The sequence below is a fragment of the Protopterus annectens genome, chromosome 1.part1 (assembly GCF_019279795.1).
Source record: "Protopterus annectens isolate FY-2018-M chromosome 1.part1, PAN1.0, whole genome shotgun sequence".
Classification (NCBI taxonomy): Eukaryota; Metazoa; Chordata; order Ceratodontiformes; family Protopteridae; genus Protopterus; species Protopterus annectens.
In genome coordinates, this window is record NC_056726.1 from 13,539,902 (window position 1) to 13,555,007 (window position 15,106).

The window sequence follows — 15,106 nt, forward strand, 5'->3', positions numbered from 1 at the left end:
GTTATTATGCCAGCCGGCAGAGTAGGTAACTTCATATTCTGACCCATCATTCATATCAGATGAGTCAGATGAATAGGCTTTGGAAGTTATGTACTTACCATAACACTAGATCCTGTCATCCTGGTCTGTCCAGTACAGCATCCCTCCCTCTTTCCGTACCCCCTCCAAACTGTCATTTCCTAAGGAGCTGAAAGACTGTCCTGTAGTATCTAGGCAGTCATTGATTTCTGCAAGTAATTTAATTTGTTATGGAAATTCTTACTAGATGCTGTTGTTGTAGTATGTCTGACAGGTGATACTGTGAATATAAGCTCAGTATCCAATGCAATATAAGTCTGGGGTGAGGAATGCCTACTTAGAGACTGGGTGGATATAATACAACAGAAATAAGTTCTACATTACCAGCAGAGCTGTTTACTCATGTCTCATTCTAGTCTATTAGCTTGGGCCATAGAGCGTACTTCAGCCCTTTGTTCACTTTTGTAAGTAAGATAGTACCAGCACCTGAAGTAAATCTAAAATTAGCACATATGCAAAAATGAGAAAAGGGGGGTTGGGATGGATGGATTAGTAAGACACAAAGAAAATAGTACAAAATGCACACAAAGAACACAATATAAAATACAGAGTGAAGTCAAGCAGACAGCTGCAGAAATTATTTTATCACTTGTTCTTTGTTTTTACTTTGTATCCTAGTCATTTTCTTGAGCATGCATTTGTGAAAATGTTGTATTTTGCAATTTCTTTACAGAATTTCAGTGTCCAATCTAGTGGACAGCTGGCCATCCTTTCTCATCCTTCTTAAAGATTCACTTCAGCTTGGGTTACCTCCACCTGGACAGTTTATCATACTCGGGTAATCAAAACTTTATTTTCTTTCTGTGATACAAGAAAAATGTATTTGTATTTATAGAATGAATATATTCTGTTGAAATGGAGTTTGTCATTGCTTATTATTAACTTTATACTATTGCAGTTTGATCGCATCTTAATTTTGAACAGTTTACTGGGCAGTAGTGTGTTTCATTTAGTTAAAATATATATTTCTTGTAAGTCTTGTTTGACATGCAGAAGTGATTTAATCCCAGGTTTATGTATATTTTGCGTAGAATGAACAGTATGTGATGTTTCTTTCTTGTGATGATCCTTTGTCTCTAAGGCATGTTAGTATTGCATAATTGTAATTAAGAATTGCGATGCTGTGGTTTTAGAGTAGTTCATTTTAAGATGTATTTAACTAGTGATAGTAAGGGAGGTGTGGAACTTTTTTTTTTGAGGGGGGGATGCAACAAGTTGATTTCAGAAATTCCCTTCCGTGTTCTTTGTCAAAAATGTTGGGGGTGCAAATTATTTTGTGTAGACACAGTAAGGCCCTGCTAATTTCATGTTGTTGGCTGACGAAAAAGCAATAACTAGGAAGTGGAAATCAAAAACAAAACCAGCTGTAACCCAGATGTCGAATGTTGTGAAGGAGATAAAAGAACAGTAGGTGGGATCTTTAGAAAAGGTAAGAAATAAACTACAGAGAAATAAATAGAATGTTTGAGAACAATACGTACAGAATAATGTTTTGAAGGAGTGATATTTTAAGGAAGGCAGGACTTGAGCAATCTATGAACGTTACATTGAATAATTGTTAGTTATATAATGTGTAAAAAAGGGAAAAAATCTTTGTGATGATTTTTCTCTTTTTTAATTGAATGGGCAGTCATATCACAGTAGTATGTGATGTTAATAAAGATGCTTAAAACAAAAAAGGTGATAGTGAGACCCAGATGCACGTAACTAGAGAAGTACTGTAGTTTCCTGCACACCTCTCAACCAATCAAAATTTTGCAGACTATGAAGATTTTTGCCTCATATTTTTGATCTGTTTTTCGTACATTTTGTGGTTTTATGGCAAATCATTGAAGTTGAAGTCACTAAATTATGACAGACATTCAAGTTTCAGACTTCATGTCCTTCAGAAAATGCATGCTAATGCAAACCCTGTTATTCTTGCATCCTTCTAAGTTTATGAGCAATATTTAAAATCTTTTCTTGATTTTTGTCCTTTGTACCCCATTATTTTTTGCCATAGTTAAGAGTTTGTGCACTAAAAGCTTGCATATTGCCCAATTTCCATCTCAAAAATACGAAGCACTGCTTCTTAAAGTGTGGAACAAACTAACAGCTTCAACTAGGAAGCTCACAGGATGGTTAAAATTACTTTCTTTATACCTATAAGACATTCTTTTGAAGAATTAATACTCTTTCGTGTTATTTACTATTGGTATTAGTTGAAACCTTCGTAACACTAAATGTGTGACAGACCCTTTCAGGTGGAACTGCAAGGAACATTAACTTTTTAAGACTCAAAATGAGGAGCATTCCTGATAGTGACATATATGTCTAATTTGAAGTTGCCAACTAATTTTAAGCCTGCAGTTTCCACACATTTTAATGTCATGTGATGAATATTTAATTCTTGTAAATTCATCATGTACTTCACAGCTATCTGTTGTTTTAGATTTAACTTGCTCTTGTTTTAAGAAGTTGCATTTGGTCCAAAAACAAACATTGTAAGAAACTTTCCACCAATTATTCTCCATGGATTAACTACAAAAATACCCCCCAGATTTGAAACAGTATGAACCTAGTACTGGTATTAACTGTTATTAAACTTAAACTTAAAAAAATAAAAATAAAAAAACAAAGCTGTCTATTCAAATAAATCTGGTAAACTTAGTAAATCAAGTAAAAAAATCCAATCCAGGATATGTTGAATTCTCAGTTGCTTTATTAGTAAGCACAAACGAGCGATCCATCAGACTTAATGGTTAATAAATTTAAGAACACTTGCTTAAATAGCATTTGAAGTGGGAATGGTAAAGCTTCTGCTGTAAATATAGATCAGTCCAGCTGTAATAAAAAAAAAATCTCATCCTTCCCTTAAAATCAAGTGATAACAAGGATCCAAGCTAACATAAAATACCATGCTGTTCAACATTCCATCAGACTTAATGGTTAATACATTTACACAGACAGTAAAACTTGGAATTTCTAGTTTGTGTAGACCTGTAGAAGAACCAAAAGTGATTTTATTTAAAAGATTTGGGTAAATCAGTATGGTGAGAACATAACTGTATATGTGAAGTTGTTAAATCTTGCTGTTTATTCTTACACGTGGGTTTGGAGCTGATCCATCGGCTCCAAGTCAGCCACTTTACTAGCTAAAGATCTCAGAATAGCTCGAGGCCAGGCCCCATATCCCATGATGCTCTCCATCCTATCCAAGATCTAGTTTGCCGCTGCAACTGATTGCAAGGTCTACGGAGAGCTCGGGCCAGTAAAATTTATTTCTTTATAATTGATCTAATTTTTGCAAGTGTTTTCTTATAAAAACTTGGATATTTAGCTTAAAAAACTTTCTGACAAGGTTTTAGGCAGATAGCCTCAATTTTTAGTTGGTATACTCCATATTATTTACAGAGTGGTTTTCTCTAGGCCTTTGGCCATTTTTCTTCTCAGTTTGTTAATTCTGATTAGAATTAAAATTACAGTGCAGTTTGCTCTAGGCCTTTGGCCGTTTTTTTTCTTTATCTATATAGTTAAAGTATGCACTCAGTATTACTACCCTATCCCTTTGAAGTTAAATAGTAATAATGTGTGTGCGTGCTATATTTATTCCATATATACATAGTGTAAAATACTGAACTTTCCTTATCCCTGGCTGTGCAGGGACTTTATATCTGAGTTCGTTATGTGCAGTTTGCTGTTGTTTTTTGTGATTTTGTTGTGATCGAAGTTGATCAGGGCTCTGACAACTTCTATTGTTTCCAATATGGTGGACCAGAAGGAAAAACAGAGGTCTGGCTTCAAGAAGTGTAATTGTGGGCAGAAAATGTCCATTACTGATGGACACGTTAATTGTGTTTATTGTTTGGGGCCTGTACACCTCCAAGAAGATTGCTCTATCTACCACTCCTTCAGCAGTAGGGTCTTATTAGAACGGCAAAGGAAGTTGGTAGATAGAGGCTTGTTGAAGCCTGACGATTCACTGGATAAGGCTGACCAGACCTCCAAGTCCTCAAAAGGGTCAAAGTCCTCGAAGGTCTCCTTGGAGCCCAGGTCATTGGCTCCTAGTCCTTCTGTGAGGGTGAGGTAGCTGGCTCCGCAGTCTTTGGAGCTGTACACCGAACAGATGCCTTGGAGCCTGGTCCCCAGTCTTGGTACTGATCTCCGAGACTCTGAAGTCACCAACCCTTCGATCCGTGGCATCTTTGGCTCCTTCGACCCTTTCGTCGAGGACCCTTTCCGATGTCAATGTGGACCGGGTGGTGCAGAGGCTTTTAGAGAACTCAGCATTGGCAAAATTACTATTGGCTTCATCCCAATTGGGTTCAAAGCCAGAGACTGTCCCACTGGCTGTGACTAGTCCTCCTCCGAGCCGAGCAGGGCCTTCGGAGCTGGAGGAGGAGGATCTGATGATTGTGGAGCCTTCAGAGCCAAGGCCTGTCTCAGTGCCTTCGGCTCCTTCAACCCTGACTTCTTTGGTTCTGTTGGAAGAGTCTCGGAGCCAACACTCTGCCGTCAGCTCCGGGGGGGGGGGGTCGAACTGATGCGTCAAGTTCTGACCCTTCTTCTCAGAGCTTCAGTGCAGATGAACTCGGCTCCATCCTCCGGTTCGGAGCCCGCTGTCTCGGCACTGGGGAGGTTGCCATCTTCTTCGGAACCGATGGCTTCCTCGGGTCAAGGCCGAGGTGCCTTCGATGCCATGAGGAGGGTTATGTCATCTAAGACACTCACATCATCAGGTCCCTCCTCTTCCTCCCCAAAAGTGCCGAGTTCTGTCTCTACACCTCACGTTCCTGTCAAGCATAGAGACCCAGAGCCTCTGGTACCCCCATTGGGTGACCCCTGCTCTACTGAGACTTCACCAGAAGCCCCAACTGATAAAGTTCCCAGAAAAAGATTATGCAAGAGGAGGCATATAGATTCCCCCCAGGAATCTTTGACATCAGACACTGACTTAGAGGAATCAGAAGGGTCCCCATGGTCCCCCTCAGGGGATATCTCCTTTGTGGATATCCTGGAAGTCCTAAAGCAGAGGGGTGACTGGCAATCCATTAGCCCTACTGAGGATGAGTCGGTGCTCCTGAAGGCCTTTGGGTCTCAACCCTCCACCTCCTGGGTGACTCCGCCCTTCGACGAACTAATGGATTTAGTTGCTCGAAGGGCATGGGAGTCTCCTGATTCCATGGAACCGGTCCCTCAGAGGCCTAATAAATTTATCACCTCCCCCCAAGACAAGACGTTTCTCATGAAGCGAGTCCCTGTTGATGCCATGGTGGTGGCGGCGACCAAGAAAGAGATGTCAGAAACCTCTTCCTCTGTCCATCCTCCTAATAGAGACTCTAGGACGATGGACAGATATGAAAATGCATCTTTAGTTCTGCGACATTTGCCATGAGCTCGCTTAACTATTTAACCCATTTCACCCCTCTTCAACGAGATCTCCTCAAAGAGCTTGGAGATACTCTAAAGGGCAACACAGATGATGCTGTCTCTGAGAAGGTGACGGCACAGCTTAACACCCTTAACTCCATTGTGAACTCATCCATGCAGCTCATTTCTTATGCAGCCGATGGATCGAGCCGAGCAGCAGGTTCAGCGATAGCTCTGCGGAGACCATCCTGGATGCACTTATGCTCCTTTGAGGAAGCCTTCAAGTCTTCCTTTGTCTACATCCCAATTGATGGCTCTTCCTTGTTTGGGCCCAAAGTCAAGGAGACTCTTACTAGGTGTGAGTAGGAGGGAAAGACTCTGTCTGCTGTAGGAGTCCATTTTTCCACCCCTACTAGACCATACCCTAAAGGGCAGAAAGGTGGGAAAATGTGGTTCAAAAAGTCCCAAGGAGCTTTCCAGAACACAAGTAGTGAACCCCCCTCCAGGGGCAGAGAAGGGGATAATAACGGAAGATGTTGCCCTGGTGGCAGAGGGGGTCTGCAGAACCAGGGTGACAGGGAGCAGTTCCTTGGCAAGCCCTACCAGTGCTCCTGAGAGGAGGCCTGACTGTCCTGCTCTGGAGGCAGTCAGGGGTCGCTTGACTTTATATCCGGATGCCTGGCTAGGAATTACAGCAGATTCTTGGGTACAAAGCATAGTTATCAGAGGATATTTCATTCCATTTCTACAAAAGCTGCCTGTCGGCACAAAAATCCCAGATGTTCCACCCATTCTTAGGGATCAAGTAGCCATAGAAATCCAGAGGCTGCAGGAAATGTCATCCAGCCAGTCCCAGCAGACCAGATAGGATCTGGAACTTACTCTAAATTCTTTTTAGTTCCAAGAAAGACAGGGTTCTGGAGACCAATCTTGGGTCTCAGCAGACTCAACACATTTGTAAAGAAGAAGTTCCGGATGGTCACGCTTCAGTCTGTCCTTCCATTCCTCTGAGTGGGTGATTGGATGTGCTCCATAGATCTCAAGGATGCATACTACCACATCAAAATGGCCAGGCCATCCAGAGATAATCTGCGTTTCTGGCTGGGAGCCAGTCACTACCAATTCAGAGCACTGTCCTTTGGACTCACAACAGCCCCCAGAGTGTTTACCAAATGCATGGCAGTAGTCACGGCTCACTTGAGACGTCTAGGATTCAGAGTGTTTCCATATCTGGATGACTGGCTCCTTACCACCACCGCCTCCAGGCATCAACTAATTCTGTCCAGGTATCACACTGTCAGTCTCTGCTCTCAGCTAGGCATCACTATCAATTTCGAAAAATCTGCGTTGTCGCCATCGCAGCATATATCCTTTATCGGAGCAGAACTAGACACTACCACTGCCACAGTAAGATTACCCCTGGACAGAATAACCTCTTTACTGACTAGGATCTCAGGCATTCTGCAGAGAAAAAAGTACCGGCCCATCAGGTTCTAAAACTCCTAGGCACCATGGCAGCTACTCTCATAGCTGTTCCTCTAGGAAGAATGCACATGAGGATCCTCCAATGGTTACTGTTCACCCAGTGGTCATACCAACAACTTCCCATGTCGTCCTTAGTCATGGACTCTTGCAAGAAGGATCTTCTCTGGTAGTTGACCAGCCAACAGCTTACGATGGGTCGTCCATTTGTTCTCCCCACACCATTGGCCACGGTGACCACGGACGCTTCCCTGATAGGATGGGGGGGCTATTTCAGGGAAGTACTGCCCAAGGTACCTGGTCGGAGACAGAGTTGCAGTTGCACATCAATGTTCTGGAGCTGAGAGCGGTGCTTTTGGCGTTGCAGAACTTTCACGACTCTCTCCCTGTAGAGATGATTGCCATACAGACGGACAACATGTCTGTTGTCTGGTACATCAACAAACAAGGAGGAACCAGGTCTTAGCCCCTGTGTCCAGAGGCCTTGTGAATTTGGCAGTGGGCTGTGTCCACTGGGCACATTCTGATTGCAATGCACATCCCGGGGAAATCCAACATAATAGCGGACAAACTGAGCAGAACCATTCTGTTACCTCACAAGTGGTCCCTCAAGAACGAAGTTGCGGAGAAGATTTTCCACAGGTGGGGCCAGCCTTGCTGCATCCTTTTTGCATCCCGTATGAATGCCAAATATAGAAGCTACTTTGCCTTAAATTCCCCACCAGGGGACAACCCAAGGGACTCGCTTGTACACGATTGGCCCCCGGGACTCCTGTATGCCTTCCCTCCTATTCCCCTGATTCCCAAGTTCTTGCAGAAAGTCAAAGCTCATGACAGGATGGTAATCTTAATAGCTCTACTTTGGCCTCGTCAGATTTGGTTCCCCTTTCTCCGACTCTACCAACTGGACGAACCTTGGATTTTGGACCGAGTTCCAGACCTTCTGACACATTCATCAGGGACCCTCCACCCCTTTCTTTCTTCCCTCAGACTGACCGCTTGGCTGCTCCAGTTCCCTTCCTAGCCAGATCACATGACTTTTCTTCGGAGGTACAACACATTCTTGTATCTTCCCATAAAGCTTCTACCAGAAAGTTATATGCTAGTAAATGGAAGCGTTTTGCCATTTAGTCTTCTTGTAACAACGTTGATCCCTATATGGCCCCTGTTGCTAGTATTCTGGAATTTCTCTCTCAACTTTTTCAAGAAGGTGCTGTGGCTGCCACAATTAGAGCACAGTTGGCTGCCATCACAAATTTTCATCTTGGAACTGAGGATTCTAACTTAAATGTCTCCCAAATTGTGTCAGGCCTTCCTTAAGGGCACTGTTCATCTAAGGCCTCCTGTTAGACAGCCATTTACTCCCTGGAATCTAAATTTAGTTCTGTCCCGTATTATTCTTCCTCCCTTTGAGCTTGCATCATCTTGTCAATTGAAGTTCCTATCCTAGAAGACTTTTTTCTTGGTGGTCATTACTTCAGCATGCAGGGTATCTGAGCTTAAAGCCCTTTCTGTCAAACCACCATATTTGGTGTTTGATCCGGGCAGGGTTTCACTGAGGACTAACCCTTCATTCTTGCCAAACGTGTGCTCCGAGACCAATCTGAACCAAACTATTGAACTTCCAATCTTTTTCCGTAATCATTCTAGTTAGTTGGAATACATGTTGAATAAACTTGATGTCCACAGACAATTGAGATTCTATTTGGACAGGACAAAGGAATTTTGAAGATCTGACCAGCTCTTTGTATCTTATGCAGACATCAAGAAAGGTTTCTCAGTTTCTAAAGTTACCCTTTCCAAATGGTTAACTGACTGCATTAAATTTATCTACTCGTCTGCCAACCAAACGTTAGAATACGGTGTGAAGGCCCATTCAACTAGAGCTGTCTCCACGTCTTCTGCTTATATTTATTTTATTTATTTATTTATCATTTGTTAACTGGTAAAGTCCGACTAGGTTCCACAGAGCCTGTTTTCAGCGGAGGCCCGGGGAGAAATGCTCCAGATGCATGTCTTATATGGCTCGTTTACCTTTGGATACTATATGTGCAGCTGCCACTTGGTCCAAGCCTCATACCTTTATCACTCATTACAAAGTGGACAAGGCCTCCAGGAACAGAGCTTCCTTTGGTTTCACTGTACTCAAGAATATACTCCTGTGAGCCACCCAGGATTAGGGGGCTTGGGACGCTACCCACGTGTAAGAACAAACAACGAGATTTAACAACTTCACATAAAGAAGTTATGTTCTTACCATAACTTTCCATGTGAGTTGTTTATCTCGCCTTTATTCTTACATTCCCTCCCACCTTCCCCTTCCGGGTCTCGAAGAACGGGTAGACTTGGGGTCTGGCAGTCTTTTCTGGGGTTCTTACTCCTGCTGGAGTACTTCTGAGTTACCTTTTTTTCTTGCTGCTGAGTTCAGCAAACTAGATCTGGGGTAGGACGGAGAGCATCATGGGAGAGGGGGCCTGGCCTCGAGCTATTCCGAGATCTTTAGCTAGTAAAGTGGCTGACTTGGAGCCAAACCCACATGTAAGAATAAAGGTGAGATAAACAACTCACATGGAACGTTATGGTAAGAACATAACTTCTTTTTTATTATTAAGATTTTTTTTTTTTTTTTTTTATTTTAAATTTTTACAAGTCTGTAGTAAATAAATAGACAAAGAATGTTTTTAGCATTTTATGTCCATCTTTATTTGATGTCTTCAATCCCTAGTGGCTTGCTACAAAACTAAATTGTTTAATGAGGGAAAGAATAAAAATATGAGGAAAAATTGGGACATTCTGCAAAAATTCAGGCAGTTCAGATGTATGACAGTCTTCTGAGACTTAAGGAGGGACAGCTCAGAAATGCAAGGAAAATCAGGAACATTTCTGTTTCTTTAATTTTGCAGACTGTACCTGATTTTAATTCTATTTTACTCTGTCCACCATAGTATATATCAGTAAAAAAGTCTTGGGTGCTCAATGTTACTTCAGCAACCAGACTTTTTTCTGTTGATATATGCTTGATTTACAATGGGCACACTAGTTGGGTTGACGAATCAGTATGCACATTTTTTGAATACTAATGAGAAGTCATTGTATAACATTTTGCTTCTCATTCTGTGTGTGTGTGTGTGTGTGTGTGTGTGTGTGTGTGTGTGTGTGTGTGAATGAAAACGTGTGTGCATGTTTGTGTTTGTATTTCTAATTGTCAGTAACAATTGCTCTTGCGTTTTTATGCCTTGTGCATGGCTCATGGCTGAAAGGGTACTTGGGCCAACTTATCCAGCGAATATTCAATGAATATGTTTTGGTCCAGGTTGATAGTCCTTATTTGCCCGTTGCTTTGACAGGCACCTTGTTTATTTTGAGATTTCAAGGACTTCTGACAATTTTTGTTTGGATGTCTGCAAAGCCCTTGCCAGGGTTCTCAGTCTCCATACGCCCTTGTGTAAAGATGACCCACTGTAGCTTATTGGATAAGCTGCATACTTTATTCTTTTGTTGATTGGTTACTTTTTGATGACCGTCAAGATTTTGGATACTTTGATTGTCTTTCTTATTGCATTTCGTAACCTTAATAGCTGTGTTGACATGTAAATCCATTTCACTCTCCTTTCCATGATTAAGTCTCTCTTCAAAGTAACATGCCCTCGGCATGTTTATTGTTTCATTATATTGGCGTGTTCACCACAGAGTCATAAAGCCTGGACAGATATCCTTGCATTTGGTGATTTTGTTTTTTCCCTGATTGCTTAGCTTCCATGTGACTATATCAACAACGTATTCAGACATATGTCAGCATTCTTTTAGAGAGCATGTTACAAATATGGATTGCTATGGTTTTGTTACATGACTGTGTTGATATTATGCCATGACATTATTTTATGGAAAAAACACTCGTGTACTGAATTCTTTTTACTTGTATGTGGAGTGTGTAAAATGTATTTTGATGCATATTTAAGTATTATTTTACATGTGGCATGATGATTAATGCTACAGTGGCCTCTGTCTGTAAGAAAACGAAAGAAAAATGAAATAAATGTACCAGCTGCAGAGTTATAATTTGGAACATATTGATGTTTTTTTTTTTTTTTTATATTTGATAAGGTGATTCAGATGAGAAGTACTTGCAGTGTATGCCTTGTGGAGGGTCACCATAATTATTACTGTCTTGTCACTGGCTTAGATCTATGTGTAGTTTTCTTCTGCAGCATTCTAATGCAGGAGGGGAAATACTGACAAACTTGTCATGTGACTTTATTTCACTGATGAATAAGTACACTAGGCATCCAGTACTTGTTTTAATACTTGATGTGGAAAATAAAGGTGCCTGTTAAAAGTGCAAGGACCATAATTATGATCCCTGAAAAAGTAGAACTACAAGTGTGAGCAAAGGGACTTACACTGCCTAAAGCTGCAGTGTGTCAAAGTAAACTCCCTTTTCTCCAAAGTACAGTGAGCTTGGAGTTAGTGTATGTAAGTAGTAGGGGTGGAAGCTTCAGCCCTCCATGGGGGAGGTATATTGTGTGTGGGGGGGAATCCACTAGGAAGGTGTAACAATAAGTTTCACAATTCACTGCTTTTCTGTTTCAGTCACAGGACTTAGACTACCAGGCTTCACACTTCTATTAGGTATCCAGGAAACTAAAAAATAAGGAGAAATGTACAGTGATACAGTAGAGCATTGCAACGGGCAGGATAATTAATACAGTCAACAAGAACAGTAGTAACATAACTTTGTGGCCCAGAAGCCAAGAGGAGCGCCTGTCTCTAATGCTGACAAACAAAGTTTGTGTTGTGGTCTGGGATTTTGATGGTTTGCCAGGAAGGGTAGAATCCTTCTCTTTTGTTTCAGGGGGCAGTCAGTGTTTCTGCTTGTTCAGCAGCTCCTTGATGGAGGCAGACGGCAGTGTGGCAGACATTCGCCATAAGTTTGACAGAAGTCTTCACTATGCCTTGTATGTGAACAAATGTATATGGGCCTGCACTGACATCACTGCATGCCATGGCTAGGGCGAAGATACATTTGGGCATAAAACATAACACTTCTACTGGTATTATCACAACATTTTTTTGATTTGCCATCTAGTTTACCCTCTACGGGGGGAACAGATGGACATATCTGGCACAGTGATTCCTGAGATATCTGGAAAGTAGGTCAAAAGTTATAGGAATGTAATTATAGTATGAGATCATCTTCAGGAATGGTCACTGTAACAGTAAATCACAGCAAAGGGCAATTTTTACAGTATGTTGTATCTTCCTGCCAGTACTGGAAGGCATGAGCTGATGTACAGTGATGTATGAAAGTCTAATTTGTATCTGCTTAGTTGGTGCTTACTCTTTTTGCTTCTTTATCACATCCTGCTCATTGCTGCAGTATTTTTTTTTTTTTTTTTTGCTATACAGCTGCCATCATTTTTGGAGGCTGAATTTAATTATCTCCTATGTCTGACATATTTTACTTTCTAATGCATCTTTTCAAAGTCCATTAACAAATGTTTTTGTGGTAAACAAAGAGCCTCTTAAAGTTTTCATTTGAAACATTTGTTTTGTTTGGGTCCTCACCTTGAAATTGAAAGCCATCAGCAAAGTAAAAAATTCAAACAAGTCACAAAAATATGAAAACAAAAAGCTGTGCCTTCATTATTTTTGCATAAAAAAGATTGAAGTTGTTAGCTGAGAAATTCACAAAGAAATTCAAACAACCAGAGAAGTAAAAAAAAGTGAATAAACTTACACAGAGGACAGAAATCATTAAAACGAAAACATCTCATCTACTGATTAGGGAGCTTACTGAGAAATATTTTTTCTCTTAAGCTAGTAGTGTAGCTATAATTAGAGTTTTGTTGTATTTAGGTAGATTAGTTTATGACTGTTTATGACCTTGTTTGTCTATGGAAACTTTTTTTGAATTTATGTTCAAGCAATTCTATATTTGTTGTATAATATCTTAATTGTTTCTCAATATTCTAACCACTGTATGCTGCATCAATTGTAAAAGTCTGATTTTTTTACTCCTTTTATATATTCTGTGCTCTTTGTACAAAATAGATATGTTTATATAATTGTTTAAATTATTTTTATTATTTTTTTATAATTTTTACTATATATTTGGAGCTTTTCTCCCCGGGTCTTTGCTGAAAACGGTCACCTTGTGTCCAGTCGGACTAACCCGGTAAACAAATAGAAAATAAATAAGTAAAATAAAAATTAGAGTAAGTTAGCTATTTAGAGTGTGCTGTGTTCCTTTCTTAGTTAATAGTTTATGCTTTTTGTGTTAATATTTGCCTAGGTGAATAGTTATACTTGTATGTATAGTACGTGTGTGTGTGTCTATATATATATATATATATATATATATATATATATATATATATAATGTGTGTGTGTGTATGCAAATATTATATTTATACACACACAGATATTATGTATATAAATGCGTACTGTATGTATACGCATATAGCTAGTTAGATAGATACATAGTTATATAGTTGGTTAGATATACCTGGTGATTTTTGAGTAATAATTAATTGTACAAACAAATTTTACTGTACATTTTTGCTGTGTATGTCTGTTTCCTACTTTGAGCTAGTAATGGCTGATGGACAGGGATTTAATAAAATGTGTGGAGTGTGGGCACAAGCTTCCACTGCAGGACCCACATTCCTTGTGTGTTTATTGTTTGGGTACTGCCCACCTTAACACACAGTGTCTGGCCTGCTCCTCTTTCAGCATCTAGGCTCTGCAAACTAGAAGAGAGAAATTGATTGTGAAAGGACTCCTTCCTCCTCAGTCAGGGTCTTCCATGCCTTCAACTTGTTCTGCTGCCTCTTCTCCCACAAGCAAAGATAAGAGATCCAAGAACAGGCAGAAGGAGAAGGAAAAAAAAGAGAAAGAAGTTGAGAAAGATAAGCAAAAAGACAAAGGAAAAGGAGAAATTTGACTCTGAAAAGTTCTATAAGTGATCCCTGAATCTGACACTCTTGTGCAGCTTGGAGCCTACAGCTCCTTGGATCCATACATTACCTACTTGGCCCCATTTCTCCCTGGATCTGGTGAGTCCCACAATACACTCACCAATCCTTCAGACTACCTCTGGTGGCATCATTGATTTGGTCATCAAGAAGCCTGACTGAACCAAGATGTCAGGATTATGAGCAAGTTCCTCAGAATGCATATTCGTCTCAGGGTTTTATTTACCATCTTTTGGGAATGTACCAAATGCTGGGCCTTCTAATCCTCCTCCTCTTTCTTATCCAGTCAAGGTCTGTCCCTTGGACCCTGCTGTCTCTGATCTGATCTGTCCTAGAGCCGACGGTATAAATGAATTTCAACTCCAACAAGTTAATTTCCTGTTTTGGCTTGATATGTCCAGATCTGAAAGAGACTCTGAGCGTATGCTTCGGCACTGTGACTTCAGGGGATGGGTTAACACCAAAGTTGTTTGAGCTGTCTCTACCCATAGGTGCCTTGGCTCTCAATAGTTCAGTGTCAAGGTCAGGCTTGGAGTCAAGACCTCTCTGTTTCAATGTTTCCTTTCCATCTGGGAACAGGAGAGCTCTGACAGAGCTAATCTCCTTGGCCTGTGAGGCTTTTGAGCGGGTCCTTTCGATGCCAAGGGAAAAGGTGCATCCATTCAGTTTGGTTCCATCTGAACCTCAGTTGGAATCAGCTTCTACTTCCAATCTTCTTGTCAGACAGGGACTGTCAGTTCCACAGGCTTCCCAGGCTATTTCCTACTTTAGTTCCCAATCTAATTCAGTACCTTCCAACCTCCCTTCTCCGCTTCCCAGAGATCCTATTCTAGGAATCAGTGGGCTGGGAAGAAGAAGATGTTCTGAAAATCACAGAGCTGTTACCAAGACAGTCCTGGCAATAGACTTCCTCATGGCAGAGGAGTAAGTAACAGTAATGGACATCACTCTAGAGGCAGTGGCAGACCACATAACCAGGACTTTCGTGGTCCCTCTATGGAAAATCCCCTTCAGTGCCCCTGAAGGGTTACCTAGCTGCTGCACTCTGGAGGCAGTTTGGGGGCACTTATCTCTGCACCCACAAACTTGGTGAAACATAACTACATTTTCTTGGATGCAAAACATAATTTCCAGAGGCTATTGCATACAATTTTCCCTTCTTCCTTTCAAGAAGAAGAAAGTTCCAGATGTTCCACCCAGTCAATGGGAACTCGCAGCAGAGA

General features: G+C 41.0%; 1 protein-coding gene across 1 annotated transcript in view; it reads left to right on the top strand.

Moving 5' to 3' along the window:
• The window catches only part of DOP1A (DOP1 leucine zipper like protein A), a 2,183,138-nt gene that overhangs the window by 1,534,292 nt on the left and 633,740 nt on the right, over positions 1 to 15,106 (top strand). Inside the window, exon 26 of the mRNA XM_044073353.1 lies at positions 752 to 856. Coding sequence (XP_043929288.1) covers positions 752 to 856 — 105 coding nt within the window. The remainder of the gene's footprint in view (positions 1 to 751; positions 857 to 15,106) is intronic.